Source organism: Entelurus aequoreus, linkage group LG21 (assembly GCF_033978785.1).
Source record: "Entelurus aequoreus isolate RoL-2023_Sb linkage group LG21, RoL_Eaeq_v1.1, whole genome shotgun sequence".
NCBI lineage: Eukaryota > Metazoa > Chordata > Actinopteri > Syngnathiformes > Syngnathidae > Entelurus > Entelurus aequoreus.
This window is the reverse complement of record NC_084751.1, coordinates 8,300,463-8,322,356: the sequence shown is the minus strand read 5'-3', so window position 1 is coordinate 8,322,356 and position 21,894 is coordinate 8,300,463. Positions and strand designations below refer to the sequence as shown.

The following is a 21,894-nucleotide window of genomic DNA, read 5'->3' as shown; positions in this document are numbered from 1 at the left end:
TTGCACTTTAATTTTATTGACAGTTTATTTAAAGGCCTACTGAAATGATTTTTGTTTAATTTAAACGGGAATAGCAGATCCATTCTATGTATCATACTTGATCATTTCGCGATATTGCCATATTTTTGCTGAAAGGATTTAGTAGAGGAAATCGACGATAAAGTTCGCAACTTTTGCTCGCTGATAAAAAAAAAAGCCTTGCCTCTAGCGGAAGTAGCGTGACGTCACAGGAGCTAGTATTCCTCACAATTCCCCGTTGTTTACAATGGAGCGAGAGAGATTCCGACCGAGAAAGTGATGATTACCCCATTAATTTGAGCGAGGATGAAAGATTTGTAGATGAGGAACGTTACAGTGAAGGACTTGAGAGGCAGTGATGGACGTATCTTTTTTCGCTCTGACCGTAACTTAGGTACAAGCTGGCTCATTGGATTCCACACTCTCTCCTTTTTCTATTGTGGATCACAGATTTGTATTTTAAACCACCTGGGATACTATATCCTCTTGAAAATGAGTCGAGAACGCGAAATGGACATTCAGTGCCTTTTATCTCCACGACAATACATCGGCGAAATGCTTTAGCTACGAGCTAACGTGATAGCATCGTGCTTTAACTGCATATAGAAAGAAAAAAATAAACCCCTGACTGGAAGGATAGATAGAAAATCAACAATACTATTAAACCGTGGACATGTAAATACACGGTTAATGCTTTCCAGGCTGGCGAAGGTTAACAATGCTGTGCTAACGACGCCATTGAAGCTAACTTAGCAACCGGACCGCACAGAGCTATGCTAAAAACATTAGCTCTCCACCTACGCCAGCCAGCCCTCATTTGCTCATCAACACCCGTGCTAGCCTGCGTTCCAGCGATCGGCAGAAGGACGAAGGACTTCACCCGATGCGTTTGGCGGCCCGGAGACGTAGGAAGTCAAGGTGAGGTCGGCGGCTAGCGCGGCTAGCGCTCCAACAAAGTCCTCCTGGTTGTGTTGCTGTAGTCCGCTGCTAATACACTGATCCCACCTACAACTGTCTTCTTTGCAGCCTTCATTGTTCATTAAACAAATTGCAAAAGATGTCCAGAATACTGTGTAATTATGAAATGAAAACAGAGCTTTTTGTATAGGATTCTACGGGGTACCATAACTTCCGTTATACTGACTTCGTCACGCGCATACGTCATCATACTGCGACGTTTCAGACGGATATTTCCCGGGAAATTTTAAATGTCACTTTATAAGTTAACCTGGCCGTATTGGCATGTGTTGCAATGTTAAGATTTCATCATTGATATATAAACTATCAGACTGCGTGGTCGCTAGTAGTGGCTTTCAGTAGGCCTTTAAGAAACATATTATTAATTTTATCAGACTGTATTTATTTTAGCACTGCGTAATTGTAGGTGAATGAACATCAGCCCCTTTTTTTTGCAGTATGTTTGATTACTATTTATGTTTGTAATCAGCCTTGATGATAATCTTCGTGATTAACACATGTCATTTGACAAGGTTAAACCATAAGTAGGTGAGATATAAATACCGCATACCATTAAAATCAAGTGTTGGATGTCTAATTCAGTGTTAATATTTGAAATTATAGTGGAAAAGTTGGGCCCGGGGTCAAAGAGGTTCAGAACCCTGGCGTGTTGTATCGTCTTTGTTCATCATTGAGATGTATCACTTCTAATCAGAGCCCAACATGAGTGTTTTTAATCAGTAGTTTGTGTTACAAGGTTCACTCACGCGCGTCTTCCACTGCACAAAATGAAACCAACACCCGTAAATCAATAACTTTTGCATTTTGTTAAGTTAGGTTTAAAACTCATGTCTTATAACACAAACCAGCAAGCTCTCTTGGTTTTTGAAACTCTCTGCTTTTGCCAGTTTGACAAAAGGTCAATTTTTAAGGACAAAGAGGCCAAAACGCTTCAAAAATGTGTTTTCAAAATATGGGACATACAGTACGTGACTGATCCACTACACTTAAAAATCTAAACAAAGGGGCTTTTAGGTAGCACTGGAGCTTAGAGCATCAGACACAACAAGCCCAGGACCAGTTCTCAGCCTGTCCAACCTGTTTCACTACCAACACACGCTGCCATCTTGAAGCCCAGTTGTTATTCAGTCGTGTATGATTCACAGAAGATAATGATGGCTGGCTGAGCCCGGCCTGCGTGTTTTCACAACATTTCTGAATAGGAAAAAGAATAAAAGGCTGACGCCCACGGACGGCTACCGAATTTCTTTAGGTAGTGACCAAGTTCTGTCTGAACTTGAAATCAAACAGTACCGTATTTCCATACCTTTGTTGCTAGTGACGTCATGTTTGGTTACGATGGGACAGATGGTGTATAATAAGTACACTATTTACAGTATAAACACATAAAATTGGTGCCGTTGAGTAGAGATGTGTACCGTTCACATTTCAACCAATCTTTACCGCTACTTTACGGTACCAATTTTCGGTACTTTTGTGTGTGTTGATAAATATGATTAAAACATTTGCTGGTTATGATAACTGCCACCCAGTTGTTACATCTTGTTTTTTATTATCACATTTTCAAGTATAACATGAAGTTGCAATTACAGTTGCAAGTCCAAGACATTAGGTGGCAGTAGTGTATAGTTTATGGTGTGTTGGCTAATCAGTTTAGTCTTTGCTAAATCTAGTCTTTTGTTGCGCCCTAAAAAGTGTTAATACTCTTAAGTACTGCACTTATTACGCACCAGCTGTTGGATTGTAACATGCATCTTAGTTGTAGTTTTCATGAACACATTTGGAGGTGTTGAAATCGCCATGTAAAGTCGCTAATGCTAATCAGTAGCATGTCAAAAGCAAAGCCAAAGTATGTTAGCATCAAGTTAGCGCATTTTTGGAAAATGGAGCCTTTTTTTTTTCAGTCGATTTCTTTGTTGGCATTGGAAATTGCAACATTACCTAGAGGTAGTTTGGCACAGTCCGCTCTCAGTGCTGCTGGAGTGATTGCCTTTTGGCTTTTATGCCAATCAATGACTTGTAAGACCGGCTTTGGTACCCAGTGTTTCCCATAAACCGCCAAGATACCTGTGGCGGCGGGGGCGTGGCTATGGGCGTGGTCACCATGACATCGTCGAGTAATTTGCATAATTTACTACAATGATTTGATTTTCTCTAAAAAGGCTCAAAAAATGTATACTTACTAATTAATAACAGTTTTGTTTTAAACGTCCATCCATCCATCCATTTTACAATATAATTACAACACTTTATGTACATATTTATATACAGATTTGAACAATAAGTTATTCACTGAAATATATTTATTAATTGTGGTTCTTACAAAAAAAAAATCTTATAAAATATAAAAGCTAAAATGTCTCAAAGCTCTGTCCCTTTAATTAGTGCATACTAAATAATTTAACTTTAGCCTACTACTACAACCATATTATTTACCAGCAACATAAAGTGAAACAGAGGCAGAGGTGTCCTGCCACAGTCAGTAACAAATAAACATAAAACAGTAGTGGTGGTAGATAGACACAGAGCTTCATCAAACATCTGATCCACTAAACAAAGAGCTCCAAAAATCTTGAACTTTAGACTGCCATCAGTTTTACTCCCTGCACTTAACCATGTGTTTCCTACTGCCTGCAGACTTAGCACCCTTTGTTATATACACATGTTGTGTTTCTGATATAAATACATTTAATAAAGTCAAATACAAATAAGGCAACAAGAGAAGTATCCTACACTTCTCTTTTGTAAATTAAATCTGAACAGCCGATATGGGCATCTACATCAACTATATGATTTGCCTGAGAAGCTGGAGAGGACCAAAAAAAAAAAAAAAATTCAATATTTTTTTAAAATTATATATATATATATATATATATATATATATATATATATATATATATATATATATATATATATATATATATATATATATATATATATATATATATATATATATATTTTTTTTTTTATTTTTTTTATTTTTATTTTTTTATTTATTTATTTATTTATTTATTTTTTTGTATTTGTGGCGGACGTAATTCTTTCGTGGCGGGCCGCAACAAATAAATGAATGTGTGGGGAAACCCTGGGTACCGATCCCCACCGGTATCGATTCCCAGCTCCTGGGAATTGGCGCCGTAAAGGTAGTCGTCCTTTTCTGAGTCTAAAGTGTCACTCTCACGCAGACCGGGACTTTGAGCCTCCGTGTGAGGAGGACGACGACGAAGAGACCATGGATGTGGAGGAGCAGCAGGACGGCAATGACGCCGAGAGCCACCGCAAGGAGATCGAACTGCTGAAGGAGGAGAGCACGCTGCCCCTGGATCAGCTGCTCAGCACACTACAAAAATCTCAGGTACTCCAAGACACTTTGAAGTCCCAAAGTCAAATGTCGTATAGAGAGGATCTTGAACCCTTGGATTGTGCAGAATGCTGGTTTGGATGAAGAATGCTCGGATGACTCCTCGTCAGCTGGGCAAGAAGAAGAGGAAGACGGAGAATTCACTGCCAATGAGGAGGATGGTGAGATGACTTGATGAAAGAAGAACATGGTGTATGTGCGGCACATTGTGGAAAGGTACAATGTTCTGATGTGCTTCCCAGCTGAGGATGAGGAGGACACCATTGCCGCCCAGGAGAAGGTGGAGGGGGACGTGGACCATGCAGAAGAACTGGATGACTTGGCCAAGGAGGGTGTGTTTGTTTTACTTCCAGTCTTAGTTCTTCCATGGCTGACATTCACTCTCCTCGCAGGAGATCTGACCATGGAGGAGCTGCTGGAGAAGTACAAAGCGGCGTACGCCTCTGACTTCGAGGAGCCCTCCGCCTCCGGCTCCAAGGCAAGCTCGGATTTGGAGGCGTCCGGTGATGAAGAGTTGGAGAGCGATGAAGCTGAGAGCGATGTGGAAAGCCACACCTCCTCCTCGGGTATTCACATGGCAATTAGAGGATTGAACGACGAGCGATGGTAATGGAATGTGCCTGTCAGACTCTGCAGGAGACAGTGAGGAGGAGGAGGAGGACAGTGAGAAGGACAAAGTGGAGATTGAGGAAGAGGACGGCGGGATGGAGATCTTGCTAAAGGAAGGAGATCACAGCCCGTCCTCGTCCAGCTCACGACCGAAGAAAGAGATCAGTCACATTGCAGCCACTGCAGAGAGCCTGCAGCCTAAAGGCTACACCTTGGCCACCACCAAGGTGATTAGTACAGTCTAGAAAAGTCTACTGTTTGCAAATGAACCACGTCTCTGTGTACGTACGCTTCATTTTGTGCTTGCTGCTATTGAAGAGACTGAGGAAGCAGGCTTTGTACCAAGTTTTAATTGTGATGAGAACAGACTTTTCTGGAAAAAGATGCCGAAGCGTACTTGCTTCACTACAAATATACCTCTCTTTCAACACACACACGGCGCCCCCCTCCCCTCTTTTTCCCCCTCCTTGCTTGTTCCCAATGTTAATTTAATGTAAGTGGATTTTACTTTTTTAAATGTTTATTTAGATAGATAGATAGTACTTTATTGATTTCTTCAGGAGAGTTCCCTCAGGAAAATGTAAAATGATTGTAGCAGTATGGTTGTTAAAGCAGCACTAAGTCACTTTTCAACCATGATCAAATATTTTCCTAACTTTGGGGATGACACATGGACTTAAAACTAGTTGAATGACACCTGTGTCATGGCCTCAGGAAGTCTGTATCGCTTTTACTGGCACTTAGCGACTTTGAGGAGGCGGGCAGGAACCCTGCCACACATTGCCGCTGGTGTGAGCTCGAAAACAAGGAATTTTAGGCTGATGACTTGGCTCTGTTCCTGCTAAACTAGCAAGTAACTTTTGATGCTCAAATCAAAATGTTAATGCTATTGTTAGCTATCGGAAATGTGCTTGGTAGCAATAAAAAGCCACCAGTTGATAGTTTTGTGATTTCTGATTGTTTGTGGGGTCACCAAAGGGACCTACCGTATTTTCCGCACCATAAGCCGCCCCGTGTTATTAGCCGCACTTTCAATGAATGGCATATTTCAAAACTTTGTTTACCTATTAGCCGCCCCGTGTTATTAGCCGCACCTACGCTGCGCTAAAGGGAATGTCAAAAAAACAGTCAGATAGGTCAGTCAAACTTTAATAATATATTACAAACCAGCGTTCTAACAACTCTGTTCACTCCCAAAATGTAATGTGCAAATGTGCAATCACAAAAATAGTAACACTCAAAATAGTGCAGAGCAATAGCGACATCAATAACTCAACGTTGCTCGAACGTTAGTGTCACACAACACACAAAATAAACATTTAAAGCTCACGTTCTGAAGTTATTACTCATCCACAAATCCCTCGAATTCTTCTTCTTCTTCTTCGGTGTGCTTCACTTGTTTTTTGACACCATCTGTGATGTGGACGCGCATGCAGTCGTAGATCAACAGGGACGGAGCTGCGTGAAAAAAGTCACCCGGTCTCTTCGCTCATCTTTTCTTCATCCATCCATCCCTTCGAGTTAGCTTTTATGATGACGCCGGCTGGAAAGTTCTCTTTTGGCAAGGTCTTCCTTTTGAATATCACCATGGGTGGAAGTTTCTGGCCGTTAGCATGGCAAGCTAATGGATATTCAGCGTACGTGCTCCCGTTGTATCCACAGTGCGGTTCACAGGAATATCAAAAGTCAGTGGAACCTTGTACGCGTGTCTCTTAGTAGGAGCCATTTTGTGGTCTTTACAGAAACACACAAATGAAATGAAATATCCGCGCGCTTCTTCTTCTACGGGGGCGGGTGCTCACCTTGGCGGTTGCTTACAGTAGAAGAAGAAGCGCTTCCTCTTCTATGGGGGCGGTTGCTTACCGTAGAAGAAGAAGCGCTTCCTCTTCTATGGGGGCGGTTGCTTACAGTAGAAGAAGAAGCGCTTCCTCTTCTATGGGGGCGGTTGCTTACCGTAGAAGAAGAAGCGCTTCCTCTTCTACGGGGAAAAAAGATGGCGGCCAGTTGCGAGACCTAAACTTTATGAAAATAAATATTAATATTAATCCATATATAAAGCGCACCGGGTTATAAGCCGCACTGTCAGCTTTTGAGAAAATGTGTGGTTTTTAGGTGCGGCTTATGGTGCGGAAAATACGGTATGTGTGTATGCGAGTGTTTGCACATACAGGACAGTTGGGCTTGTCGTCGTCGTCGTTTTAGCTTGTTAATAAAGAAACAGTTGGTCCATCACCTCCTTGTTATGTTTGTTTAATAAACAGTACTGTATGTCACTTTATTTTGTGTACTAACCTTCACTAAAATAGGGACTTTTGTCGTGACTGGAACCAATGAATCATGTTTACACCATACGAACTTTACAATTTAGGTTGCACGGTATTTAGTTGAAGTGGGTGACCTTGATTGAACCCATGTTCTCGTGTGTTAAAGGTCAAGACCCCCATCCCTTTCCTGCTTCATGGCACGCTGCGTGAATACCAGCACATCGGACTGGACTGGCTGGTCACCATGTTTGAGAAGAAGCTTAATGGGATCCTGGCTGACGAGATGGGTTTGGGCAAGACCATCCAGACCATCGCGCTGTTGGCGCACCTCGCCTGTGAAAAAGGTAGCCGAGTTACAGGATATTGTCATTTTAACTCACTTTCTGCATCCCTTTTTACAAAACACAACGTATAAAAACAGATGATTGATAACAAAAACGCTGCATTGTCACATTGAACAATGAAATCACTCGTTTCCATGTTTGTCTGAGGGGTTTTATCCTGTTGCACAACTGTTTCCAAAAATAGCCATTTCACTCTATTCTTTTATTTTTTTTACTCTCCAGGTCAAAGTGGACCGAATCTTATGTTTTCTAAATCAGATTTTGTCCAGCTGACTGTTTACACTGGCAGTATATTGTGATTTTTATCTCGACTCCAGTGTAAATGCACTCAGGCCCCAATGTGGCCTCTTGCATGCGCATTTCAATAAAGTGAAAAGAAAGGAAGTTGACCGGGAGGAAGTCGCTAGTACTACAAAATAAAATAAAAGTTGTTAGACTGGCAAACAAAATCAGATCTGTGTCACTTGAGGGCAAAAAAATTCAGATTTCGTGTCAATGTCAGGCATGTGATTTTTCCGTCTAAAGTTGGAATTCCGTCTTTTTTCATCCCGGGGAAAAACAAAAAATTATCTCCCGTTTTTCCGGGGTTTTTTTCGACCCTAAATAAAGATTCGAGACGTAGTTTATATTACGCCGTAGTTGATTGGTCGATATGTTCCTTGTGACCAATCAGGACATCTGTTATGAATGATGACGTTAATAACGTCATCATTTATAATGCTTATTACGGCCATTTTCCATATGTAAACGATGTCGGTTCTCGAGAGAAAGGACGCTTTACGAGTATAATAAATTGATAAACATGTCAAAAATAAGTTTCGATGGGACTGGATGGAAAGGGAAATCACTGATACTGTTGGGAAGAAGAAAGTTACGACTTTGTTCGGTGATTTTATTCGGAAAATCGATCGTCCCAGAAAGGTTTTGTGCACGTGGTGTCATGATAATATTGACTATGGATCACGAGGTTTCAAGGCTTTGGAAGTACATGCGAAACGCCAAAAACATATGAAACAACTTGAAGCAAGGAAAACGAACTTTTCACTAGCTGCTACTTTTGGACGTCAACCGAAAGTGAGCAAACCTTACGGACTTCATCTTTTGTTTACATCGACAACTGCCGTAGACATGGAGAGGAAAGATCCACCCACTTCAGTTGCAGACAGGGTTATTAATAATGAGGTAAGCTAAAAAATATTTGCTTGCGAAATACGCATGTTTGTTTTAAATATTAACCAATTATTGCTTAGCGAAATATAAATGGGTTTTTCTAAAAATAAAAAGCCACGTGAAAATATATTATGAAATTACAGAAATTCAAAGAGTCGCATTATTGATTCCAGTTAACAATTTATTTGAAATAAATTTGCATATAATACTATTTTGTAATATTAAGTTCTTATGTAGTCTGTTGAAACTATTGTCAGTGGTGTAACAATCTTGAAGGTAAATATTTTCACACTTGTTTCATGCAATATGTCAGTGTCCTCACATTATTATTATTTCCTATTTTCAAATATGAGTAAACAATACTAAACATGTTTAATTATTTTCATGAATGTATATCCTATTTTGGCGAAAAGAATGAAATGTTTACATTACATTACATGAACTGAAGTAATGTGGTAATACTGTAAATAAACTGTAGATAATAACACTGATCGATGTGACACCTGTGGATGTGAAATGAACACAAGATGTAAATATTAGTGACTAAATACTGTTGGGACTGAACCATATACAGTGATTCATTAGGATAATTGGGTTATGTATGTTCTATTAATGATGTTTTCGTGTCTTTAAACACTAAAATATTTTCTTCAAATGGTGCTGTCTTTGTTCATTTTAGCATGTTAAATTGGTGAAAAACCAGGAGCTTGCCCCCCTTCGTCCCCCAGACCCCCGGAAGTTTTTTCAGTCTTTTTCATTGTGGTCAAATCACATGCCTGCAATGTAAACGGGGCCAATGTGGCTTTAATGTGGAATTGATACCGGTACTTAACGGTACCAATTTGTTAAGCGGTTCCAAGGAATTAATACACTGGGAACCAGTTCTGAACAAGAACCGGTTTTCGATTCCCAATGCCTACCCAGGAGGTTGTGTCATAGTGTGTTGTGTGCAGGTAACTGGGGCCCTCATCTCATCATCGTGCCCACCAGTGTGATGTTAAACTGGGAGATGGAGCTGAAGCGCTGGTGTCCTGGCTTCAAAATCCTCACGTACTTTGGTAGTCAGAAGGAGAGGAAGCTGAAACGACAGGCAAGATGTCTCACGCTGACCTGGTCAGCTTAGTTCAATGTCAACGCTCACATGCTTCTCGCGTTCGTCTTTGCAGGGTTGGACCAAGCCCAATGCTTTCCACGTTTGCATCACCTCCTACAAGCTGGTACTGCAGGATCACCAGGCCTTCCGACGCAAGTCCTGGCGCTACCTGATCCTTGATGAAGCGCAAAACATCAAGAACTTTAAGTCGCAACGCTGGCAGAGTCTGCTCAACTTCAACAGGTCTCTAGAAGTCTGGTCTGATGACTTGAACACGGTCTTAGGACAAGACTAGAGATGACAACTGTTTGTATTTTGCCATTGGATTGCAGTCACCGACGTCTGCTGCTGACAGGAACTCCTCTGCAGAACAGCCTGATGGAGCTGTGGTCCCTGATGCACTTTCTGATGCCCCACGTCTTCCAGTCCCACCGCGAGTTCAAGGAGTGGTTCTCCAACCCGCTGACGGGGATGATCGAGGGCAGCCAGGAGTACAACGAGGGCTTGGTCAAGAGGCTGCACAAGGTGCTCAGACCCTTCCTGCTCAGGAGGATCAAGGTTGACGTGGAGAAGCAGATGCCCAAGAAGTACGAGCACGTGGTGCGATGTCGTCTCTCCAAGAGGCAGCGCTTCCTCTATGACGACTTCATGGCACAGGCCTCGTGAGTATGCTACACTTGGAGGCGTGTTAGGTTTCTCCCAGACCGGTCCGGCTGAAACCTCTTTGTCCTCTGATGCTCAGGACCAGGGAGACCCTGGCCAGCGGTCACTTCATGTCCGTCATCAACATCCTCATGCAGCTCCGTAAAGTCTGCAACCACCCCAACCTGTTTGACCCCCGGCCCATCCAGTCGCCCTTCATCACCAAGCCCATCGTTTTTCACACCGCCTCCCTGGTGCTGGACGCCGTGGAGGTGTCACCTCAGAAGGTTAGCGTCCATTTTGTTGACTCATCACTTTTGTCTTCGTTATTGTCAATAACCTATTTTCCCCGGACGAACATAAGACGAGAACTAATCATAACAAATTCACAATGACAAAATTAACTGACACTTTCAGGCGTTGCTAGTCAAGCTCACTTGTTAGCTAACCATCTAGCTAGCGTACTTGCCCTGTTCACTCTCCGAGCCACGCAGCTGCTAATCATATTTGGATGACTACAATCCAAACACTTGTTTGTTCTGAACCAGTTGTAGTTCTACAGTATTTATTAGTAGCCAGTGAGAAGGTATATTTTTAATTTAGAAGGCTAAAATGTTGTGTAATTTTTGTTGACTGGAACTCGATCAATTTAGAGGGCTAAAATGTTGTCATTTTGTTGACTTAAACTTGATCCATTTACGGGGCTAAAATTTGTAATTTTGTTGACTTAAACTTGATCCATTTAGAGGGCTAAAATGTGTAATTTTGTTGACTTAAACTCAATCAATTTAGCTGACTAAAATGTGTAATTTTGACGGCTAAAGCTCGATCAATTTAGAGGGCTAAAAAGTGTAATTTTGTTGACTTAAACTCAATCAATTTAGCTGACTAAAATGTGTAATTTTGTTGGCTAAAGCTCGATCAATTTAGAGGGCTAAAATGTTGTGTAATTTTATTGACTGAACTCAATCAATTAAGAGGGCTAAAATGTGTAATTTTGTTGACTTAAACTCGAACAATTTAGAGGGCTAAAATGTTGTGTAATTTTTTTACTTAAACTCGATCAATTTAGCTGACTAAAATGTGTAATTTTGTCGGCTAAATCTTGATCAATTTAGAGGGCTAAAATGTTGTGTAATGTTGTTGACTTAAACTCGATCAATTTAGAGGGCTAAAATGTGTAATTTTGTTGACTTAAACTCATAAAATTTAGAGGGCTAAATAAAATGTGTAATTTTGTAGGCTAATACTCGATCAATTTAGAGGGTTAAAATGTTGTGTAATGTTGTTGACTTAAACTCGATCAATTTAGCTGGCTAAAATCTGTAATTTATAGGCTAAATATTTAGAAGGCTAAAATGTTGTGTAAGTTGTTGACTTAAAGTCGATCAAATTAGCTGACTAAAAGGTTGTGTAATTTTGTTGGTCAAAGCTTGATAAATTTAGATGGCTAAAATGTGTAATTTTGTTGACTTAAACTCAATCAATTTCGAGGGCTAAAATGTTGTGTAATTTTGTTGACTCAATCAATTTAGAGGGCTAAATAAAATGTGTAGTTTTGTTGACTTAAACTCGATCAGTTTAGCTGACAAAAATGTGTAATTTTGACGGCTAAAGCTCGATCAATTTAGAGTGCTAAAATGTTGTGTAATTTGATTGACTGAACTCAATCAATTAAGAGGGCTAAAATGTGTAATTTTGTTGACTTAAACTCGAACAATTTAGAGGGCTAAAATGTTGTGTACTTTCTTTAGTTAAGCTCGATCAATTTAGCTGACTAAAATGTGTAATTTTGTCGGCTAAAGCTCGATCAATTTAGAGGGCTAAAATATTAAAATGTTGACTTAAACTCGATCAAATTAGCTGACTAAAATGTGTAATTTTGTTGACCTAACTCGATCAATTTAGAGGGCTAAATCAAAATGTGTAATTTTGTTGACTTAAACTCATAAAATTTAGAGGGCTAAATAAAATGTGTAATTTTGTAGGCTAAAGCTCGATCAATTTAGAAGGCTAAAATGTTGTGTAATGCTGTTGACTTAAAGTCGATCAAATTAGCTGACTAAAAGGTTGTGTAATTTTGTTGGTCAAAGCTTGATAAATTTAGATGCCTAAAATGTGTAATTTTGTTGACTTAAACTCAATCAATTTCGAGGGCTAAAATGTTGTAATTTTGTTGACTTAAACTTGATCCATTTACGGGGCTAAAATTTGTAATTTTGTTGACTTAAACTTGATCCATTTAGAGGGCTAAAATGTGTAATTTTGTTGACTTAAACTCAATCAATTTAGCTGACTAAAATGTGTAATTTTGACGGCTAAAGCTCGATCAATTTAGAGGGCTAAAAAGTGTAATTTTGTTGACTTAAACTCAATCAATTTAGCTGACTAAAATGTGTAATTTTGTTGGCTAAAGCTCGATCAATTTAGAGGGCTAAAATGTTGTGTAATTTTATTGACTGAACTCAATCAATTAAGAGGGCTAAAATGTGTAATTTTGTTGACTTAAACTCGAACAATTTAGAGGGCTAAAATGTTGTGTAATTTTTTTACTTAAACTCGATCAATTTAGCTGACTAAAATGTGTAATTTTGTCGGCTAAATCTTGATCAATTTAGAGGGCTAAAATGTTGTGTAATGTTGTTGACTTAAACTCGATCAATTTAGAGGGCTAAAATGTGTAATTTTGTTGACTTAAACTCATAAAATTTAGAGGGCTAAATAAAATGTGTAATTTTGTAGGCTAATACTCGATCAATTTAGAGGGTTAAAATGTTGTGTAATGTTGTTGACTTAAACTCGATCAATTTAGCTGGCTAAAATCTGTAATTTATAGGCTAAATATTTAGAAGGCTAAAATGTTGTGTAAGTTGTTGACTTAAAGTCGATCAAATTAGCTGACTAAAAGGTTGTGTAATTTTGTTGGTCAAAGCTTGATAAATTTAGATGGCTAAAATGTGTGATTTTGTTGACTTAAACTCAATCAATTTCGAGGGCTAAAATGTTGTGTAATTTTGTTGACTCAATCAATTTAGAGGGCTAAATAAAATGTGTAGTTTTGTTGACTTAAACTCGATCAGTTTAGCTGACAAAAATGTGTAATTTTGACGGCTAAAGCTCGATCAATTTAGAGTGCTAAAATGTTGTGTAATTTGATTGACTGAACTCAATCAATTAAGAGGGCTAAAATGTGTAATTTTGTTGACTTAAACTCGAACAATTTAGAGGGCTAAAATGTTGTGTACTTTCTTTAGTTAAGCTCGATCAATTTAGCTGACTAAAATGTGTAATTTTGTCGGCTAAAGCTCGATCAATTTAGAGGGCTAAAATATTAAAATGTTGTTGACTTAAACTCGATCAAATTAGCTGACTAAAATGTGTAATTTTGTTGACCTAACTCGATCAATTTAGAGGGCTAAATCAAAATGTGTAATTTTGTTGACTTAAACTCATAAAATTTAGAGGGCTAAATAAAATGTGTAATTTTGTAGGCTAAAGCTCGATCAATTTAGAAGGCTAAAATGTTGTGTAATGCTGTTGACTTAAAGTCGATCAAATTAGCTGACTAAAAGGTTGTGTAATTTTGTTGGTCAAAGCTTGATAAATTTAGATGCCTAAAATGTGTAATTTTGTTGACTTAAACTCAATCAATTTCGAGGGCTAAAATGTTGTGTAATTTTGTTGACTCAATCAATTTAGAGGGCTAAATAAAATGTTGTGTAGTTTTGTTGACTTAAACTTGGATCAATTTATAGGGCTAAAATGTGTAATTTTGTTGGCTTAAACTCATAAAATTTAGAGGGCTAAATAAAATGTGTAATTTTGTAGGCTAAAGCTCGATCAATTTAGAGGGCTAAAATGTTGTGTAATGTTGTTGACTTAAACTCGATCAATTTAGCTGGCTAAAATGTGTAATTTTGTAGGCTAAAGCTTGATCAATTTAGAGGGCTAAAATGTTGTGTAATGTTGTTGACTTAAACTCGATCAATTTAGCTGGCTAAAATGTGTAATTTTGTAGGCTAAAGCTTGATCAATTTAGAGGGCTAAAATGTTGTGTAATGTTGTTGACTTAAAGTCGATCAAATTAGCTGACTAAAAGGTTGTGTAATTTTGTTGGTCAAAGCTTGATAAATTTAGATGGCTAAAATGTGTAATTTTGTTGACTTAAACTCAATAAATTTTGAGGGCTAAAATGTTGTGTAATTTTGTTGACTCAATCAATTTAGAGGGCTAAATAAAATGTGTCATTTTGTTGGCTAAAGCTCAATCTATTTCGAGGGCTAAAATGTTGTGTAGTGTTGTTGACTTAAAATCGATCAATTTAACTGACTAAAAGGTTGTGTAATTTTGTTGGTTAAAGCGCGATCAATTTAGAGGGCTGAAATGTGTAATTTTGTTAAAGTTAAAGTACCAATGATTGTCACACACACACTAGGTGTGGTGAAATTTGTCCTCTGCGTTTGACCCATCCCCTTGTTACCCCCCTGGGAGCAGTGGGCAGCAGCGGTGTCGCGCCCGGGAATCATTTTTGGTGATTTAACCCCCAATTCCAAACTTTGATGCTGAGTGCCAAGCAGGGTGGTGATGGGTCCCATTTTTATAGTCTTTGGTATGACTCGGCCGGGGTTTGAACTCACAACCTACCGATCTCAGGGCGGACACTCAAACCACTAGGCCACTGAGTAGGTGACTTAAACTCGAACAATTTAGAGGGCTAAAATGTTGTGTAATTTTTTTTACTTAAACTAGATAAATTTAGCTGACTAAAATGTGTAATTTTGTCGGCTAAAGCTCGATCAATTTAGAGGGCTAAAATGTTTAAATTTTGTTGACTTAAACTAGATCAATTTAGCTGACTAAAATGTGTAATTTTGTAGGCTAAAGCTCGATCAATTTAGAGGGCTAAAATGTTTAAATTTTGTTGACTTAAACTAGATCAATTTAGCTGATTAAAATGTGTAATTTTGTCGTTAAAATGTTGTGTAATTTTGTTGACTTAAACTCAAACATTTAAGCTGACTAACAGGTTGTGTAATTATGTTGGCTAAAGTTTGATCAATTTAGCTGGCTAAAATTAGACTAAAACTAAAATACATTGTTGTCAAAAGATTAAAAGTAAATTCATAGTTGGTCCCAAGAACATTCCAATAGTTTATTTTTACTGCCATGTTGAACTTGAGTTTTCTCATCCACAGCGCTGTGACCTTTCTATCTTTGACCTCATTGGCCTGGAGGGCCGCGTGACCCGGTACCAGGCGGACACCTTTGCGCCCAACCACGAAGTCAGTCGCCAGCTAATCCAGGAAATAGTGGAGTCTCCCGCCCCCCCGCCGAGACCCAGACAGATCCGCATGAAAGTCAACAGGTAGACGAGGCAAGTGATGTTTCCTGCCCGCTGCTGCTTAAGGAATGGTCTTCTTTGATGTTTTAGGTTCTTCCATCCGCCTCCTAAAGGTGACAACCGTTCAGCCGCGCCAACAAACAAACCCACCTGCTCCGTGCCGCCCGCAGCTCAGGCACCCAAACCTCCATCCCCTGAGCTCTCAGCTCCACCCACGTCTTCACCGCCTGTTCCTGCACCTGCACCCGCGGTTCAACAAGGCATGTCACACACTTCTAGCTGAAGTCTGACCCGTCTTCTTATTGTTTCCTCTTCCTCTTTCAGTCGTGTGTTCGGTAGCGACCACTCCCACTCCCACACCTCGCTCCTCCCTGCCTCAAACGGCTGTGAGGTCCAGCGCTCCCAAGCCAGTACTGACCGTGCGTCCTCCCCCCGCTCCGTGTGCCACCGGCATACCTGCTCACCCCAGTCCAAACACCAGCAGCATCATGCCTCAGAGGGTTCTGCTCAGTCCAGATATGCAAGCCAGGCTGCCCTGTAAGTGCTTCAAGCCAGTCATTTTCAAACTGTGGTACGTGGGCTCCATCTCGTGGTACGCCAAAGATTTAAGTGCAGTGTTTAATTCCCGATTACTGTTGAAACTATGTAATGTTACAGTGGCCAAAATATTACATGTACTTGTTAAAAACAACTTCTGCCTTGTTTTTAATGAACACTTTGGCCTACTATGCTACTGTATTTAAATCTTGGTCATTTATTTTAAATATTTTTCTGTGATGGTACTTGTTGAAAAAGGTTTGAGAGCCACTGCTTCAGACCGAATCTCAAAAGGATGTGCCAGTTGTTTATTCCACCATCTTCCTCTTTCCTGTGTGTCCTAAGCTGGTGAGGTGGTGAGCATAGCACAGCTGGCCTCCCTGGCGGGAAGACCGGTGTCGTCGTGTCAGGGCAGCAAGCCGGTCACCTTCCAACTGCAGGGCAACAAGTTGACCCTCTCAGGAGCGCCCATCCAAGTCCAAGCACCGCCCCCTCGCCCTGTTCAGGGTATTTTTGCTTCTTAATTCCCACTAAATTTCCTTGCTTGCATCTGCACTTGTTTTCTATTTCTATGATGGTAGTAGGGTTGTACGGTATACCGGTACTAGTATAGTATTGTGGTACTAATGAATCAAAAACGGTTCTATACTCTCTTGGAAAAGTACCCGTACCACATTTATTTTATTTATTTTTTAACGAGCATGACAGCGTGTTGTCACGCCGTGACATTGCTGGTTTTACGAGCAGAGGAGCATGATTGGCAGCGCACACACACAGAGTACTTACGAGCAGACACAGCGTGTAGACAGAAAAGGGAGAACGGATGCATTTTGGCTTGAAAAGTAAAGATAAAGGTGAAGTTATAACACTGACACGCCTCAGGACGGGGTGCTTTAAGACGTGGCTAGCTAGCTAGCAGCTAACATCCATCCACAGTCTGCGGTGTTTAGCTACTTCTAAATCACTAATCTTCGTCTCCATGGCGACAAATAAAGTACGTTTCTTATAGGTGTTATCACTGGAGGACGAGGAATAGCTAAACAGGCTTCAGTGTTTCCCATAAACTGCCAAGATACTTGTGGCGGTGGGGGCGTGGCTATGGGCGTGGTCACCATGACATCATCAAGTAATTTGCATAATTTACTACAATGATATGATTTTCTCTAAAAAGGCTCAAAAAATGTATACTTACTAATTAATAATAACAGTTTTGTTTTAAACGTCCATCCATCCATTTTACAATATAATTACAACACTTTATGTACATATTTATATACAGATTTGAACAATAAGTTATTCATTGAAATATATTTATTAATTGTGGTTCTTACAAAAAATATATCTTTATAAAATATAAAAGTTAAAATGTCTCTTAAAGCTCTGCCCCTTTAATTAGTGCATACTAAATAATTTAACTTTAGCTTACTACTACAACCATATTATTTACCAGCAACATAAAGTGAAACAGAGGCAGAGGTGTCCTGCCACAGTCAGTAACAAATAAACAGAAAACAGCAGTGGTCAAATACAAATAAGGCAACAAGAGAAGTATCCTACACTTCTCTTTTGTAAAGTAAATCTGAACAGCCTATATGGGCATCTACATCAACTATATGATTTGCCTGAGAAGCTGGACAGGACAAAAATAAAATAAAATCTATTTGTGGCGGACGTAATTCTTTCGTGGCAGGCCGCCACAAATAAATGAATGTGTGGGAAACACTGTGCTTCACTACACACCGTAGGCATCACCGCTAACAAAAGATAGTGCTCCTCAATGTAAACAAATGCCATGGGTGGATGTACACCTGACATCCACTGTAATGATACCAAGTACAAGAGCGTATCTTAAGTTAAAGTAGCAACGATTGTCACACACACACTAGGTGTCGCAAAATTATTCTCTGCATTTGACCCATCAACCTTGATCACCCCCTGGGTGGTGAGGGGAGCAGAGAACAGCAGCGGTGGCCGCGCCCGGGAAGCATTTTTGGTGATTTAACCCCCAATTCCAACCCTTGATGCTGAGTGTCAAGCAGGGAGGTAATGGCTCCCATTTTTATAGTCTTTGGTTTTGATTGATTGATTGAGACTTTTATTAATAGGTTGCACAGTGAAGTACATATTCCATACAATTGACCACTAAATGGTAACACCCGAATAAGTTTTTCAACTTGTTCAAGTCGGGGTCCACTTAAATAGATCCTGAATCCTGATTCATGATACAGATATATACTATCAAATATATACTAACCTCATAATACTGTCATCACACAAGATAATCACATTGAATTATTTACAATGGGGGGGGGGGGGGGGGGGTTAGGTTTGGTTGATTATCATCAGTACTCAACAATTGAGAACAGAGAAATGGATATTGGAACAGTGTAGGTATGACTCGGCCGGGGTTTAATCTAGTCAATACTACTATGATTACATTGACATTTTTGATCATCATCAGTCTTTTTTCCTTTTTTTAAAATTCATATTATGTTTCTAAACTCAGGAAATACTTTGACTTGGAATATGACCAATGTATGATCCTGTAACTACTTGGTATCGGATCGATACCTACATTTGTGGTATCATCCAAAACTGATGTTAAGTATCAAAGAAGAGGATAAGTGATTATCACATTTTAACAGAAGTGTAGATAGAACATGTCAAAAGCAGATATTAACAGTAAGTAAACAAGTAGATTAATAATCAATTTTTACAGTTTGTCCCTCATAACATGTACATAAATGACACAATATGTTACTGCATACGTCAGCAGACTAATTAGGAGTCTTTGTTTGTTTACTTACTACTAAAAGCCAAGTTGTCTAGTATGTTCACTATTTTATTTAAGGACTAAATTACAATAATAAACATATGTTTCATGTACCCTAAGATTTTTTTATTAAAATGAAGCCAATAATGCCTTTTTTTGTGGCTCCCTTTTATTTAGAAAAGTATCGAAATACATCCAAAATATTGTTATGAGGACAACCCTAGATGCTAGCCATCTTTTTATTTGAAAAATGATGAATGAATCCCATTTTTTGCTGAATGCAGGCAGTGTGATGCACCTGGTGTCCAGCGGGGGTCAGCACCACCTCATCAGCCAGCCCGCCCAGGTGAGCATCCAGAGCCCCGCCGGCGCCAAGCCCGTGCCTGCAACCACCCCTGCACAGCGCCCGCCCCTCAGCGCTTCTCAAGGTGTCAATGGCGTCCCATTAACTTCTCGCCGCACTTGGACAGCCACAAATCTTTTCAACGCTTTTCGATTTCCTCTCAGTGCCCTCCTCGTCCGTGGTGAGCAGCCCCGGCGTGGTGAAGATCGTCGTGCGTCAGGCACCAGGCAAGGAGGGGGGGCCCGTGCCCACCCTGGCCGTGGCCCCATCGCCTCGTGTGACTTCCCTGCACCCCCACCCAAAAACCGCCCCTATTCGGATCGCGGCGACGCAGCAAGTCGCCCAGCGCACCCCCGGTCCTGCCACCGCCACCTACACTCTAGCTCCTCCCAGAACCTCCAACACCACCCCAAACCAGTCCCATCCCCCGCCCCCCATTGTGAAAATAGTCCAGCCTCCTCCGCCTTGCACAGAGAAGCCAGGTGAGAGAACTTCAGCTCTTTTTGTTTCTCGGCGACACAAACACTGATACCTAAACGTAGGGGTGGACGATTCATCAAATTGTAATTACGATGACAGCTTCTCACGATTAAGAAAATATAATAATCGAAAAAGGGATGGGTATCGTTCACATTTGAAGTGATATTGTACCAATTCTTGCCACATGGGAATCGATACCGGTACCCAACACTACCAATTTTCTGTACTTTTGTAAGTCTTAATAAATATAAATTGTTTTTGATAACAATATCTTTTTTTTTTTATTGCAGCTAGAGATGTCTGATAATGGCTTTTTTGCCGATATTCCGATATTGTCCAACTCTTAATTACCAATTCCGATAACCGATACATACAGTTGTGGAATTAACACATTATAATGCCTAATGTGGGGGGTGGGAGTAGGGGATAGCGGTGGTGTATATTGTAGCGTCCCGGAAGAGTTAGTGCTGCAAGGGGTTCTGGGTATTTGTTCTGTTGTGTTACGGTGCGGATGTTCTCCCGAAATGTGTTTGTCATTCTTGTTTGGTGTGGGTTCACAGTGTGGCGCATATTTGTAACAGTGTTAAAGTTGTTTATACGGTCCACCCTCAGTGTGACCTGTATGGCTGTTGACCAAGTATGCCTTGCATTCACTTGTGTGTGTGTGAAAAGCCGTAGATATTATGTGACTGGGCCGGCACGCAAAGGCAGTGCCTTTAAGGTTTATTGGCGCTCTGTACTTCTCCCTACGTCCGTGTACCACTCCGCATAGCGGCGTTTTAAAAAGTCATACATTTTACTTTTTGAAACCGATACTGATAATTTCCGATATTACATTTCAAAGCATTTGTCGGCCGATAATATCGGACATCTCTAATTGCAGCGTTTAAAAAATAGCTGATTATGAAAACTGCTAACTTGCTTTATTATCACATTTCTGAGTCTCATCTGCAAGTATGACAATAAGTTGCCATCTGCAGCCCACATTCTAAAAATATTAAAAACAAAACATAATTAAAGCTGCAAGCAGCGTTGGTCGGGTCCGCATTTAGGCAGGTGCTAGTCCAAGGTGTCCCAATACTTTTGTCCAGTGGTAGTCCTGAGTGAGACCTACATAGAGGTTTTTGTTTCGTGTCTCTACGATATTCGTACTGGGAGTTAGAGGAAGTTGTGTAGTGTACCTACCTTCTCTACGTTCTGTGCTCACACTGGTGCTTTCTGTTTTTAAGCAGCACTCTTAAAACAACAGCAGCGGAGCAACTTTAGTGCTGCGAGTCTTTGAAGGCTCGTAAAATCAAAACGGTAGCAAGAATCAAAAATCCGTACAGAACTTTTAATCAGAAGGGTTCAATCTCTCTCCTGTAGCAGTTTGAAGCCGAAACGACAAACACGCTCAGAGGAGATAACGTTTGATGTTTGGTGACCGGTTGTAACAAAAATGTTGTTTTGAAGGAGGAATAGCAAACTTCCTGTTGATTTTTGCTGAAGGATGTCAATCTATGAAATGTAGGTCTATGCGAGACCTACATAGAGGTATTTGTTTCATGTCTCTAAGACGTTCCTACCGGAAGTTACAAGCAGTTTTGTCTGAGTTTTCCTCTGAGGAGCAGTTTTGTCTGTTTTTTTCAAAAATTATGTAGAGCACAATTTTGAGTTTTGGGGTTCGTTTTTTTTTTAGATCGCAATTTCCACCAGTCCCGATGTGTGTGAGAAGTTTGGTGAGTTTTGAAGTATTTTAAGGGGGTCAAATTACAGGTCAAAAAGCAAAAATGAGTGTTTTTAGTCATTTTTAGTCTTGAACGGGGAATTGCCAACTTCCTGTTAATTTTTGCCCGAATAAATAAATGAATGAAAAGTAGGTCTAAGTAAGACATACATAGAGCTTTTTGTTTCAAGTTTCTACGACATTCGTACTGGGAGTTAGGGGCAGTTTTCTTCCTA

General features: G+C 40.1%; 1 protein-coding gene across 1 annotated transcript in view; it reads left to right on the top strand.

The window, feature by feature from the left end:
* The window catches only part of srcap (Snf2-related CREBBP activator protein), a 113,137-nt gene that overhangs the window by 28,421 nt on the left and 62,822 nt on the right, over positions 1-21,894 (top strand). The window contains 16 exon segments of the mRNA XM_062030731.1: positions 4,182-4,426; positions 4,428-4,518; positions 4,600-4,689; positions 4,750-4,923; positions 4,985-5,193; positions 7,397-7,574; positions 9,698-9,834; positions 9,911-10,080; positions 10,170-10,499; positions 10,580-10,766; positions 15,675-15,844; positions 15,911-16,080; positions 16,145-16,357; positions 16,703-16,864; positions 19,415-19,558; positions 19,638-19,955. Of these exon segments, the coding sequence (XP_061886715.1) occupies positions 4,182-4,426; positions 4,428-4,518; positions 4,600-4,689; positions 4,750-4,923; positions 4,985-5,193; positions 7,397-7,574; positions 9,698-9,834; positions 9,911-10,080; positions 10,170-10,499; positions 10,580-10,766; positions 15,675-15,844; positions 15,911-16,080; positions 16,145-16,357; positions 16,703-16,864; positions 19,415-19,558; positions 19,638-19,955 (2,988 nt within the window).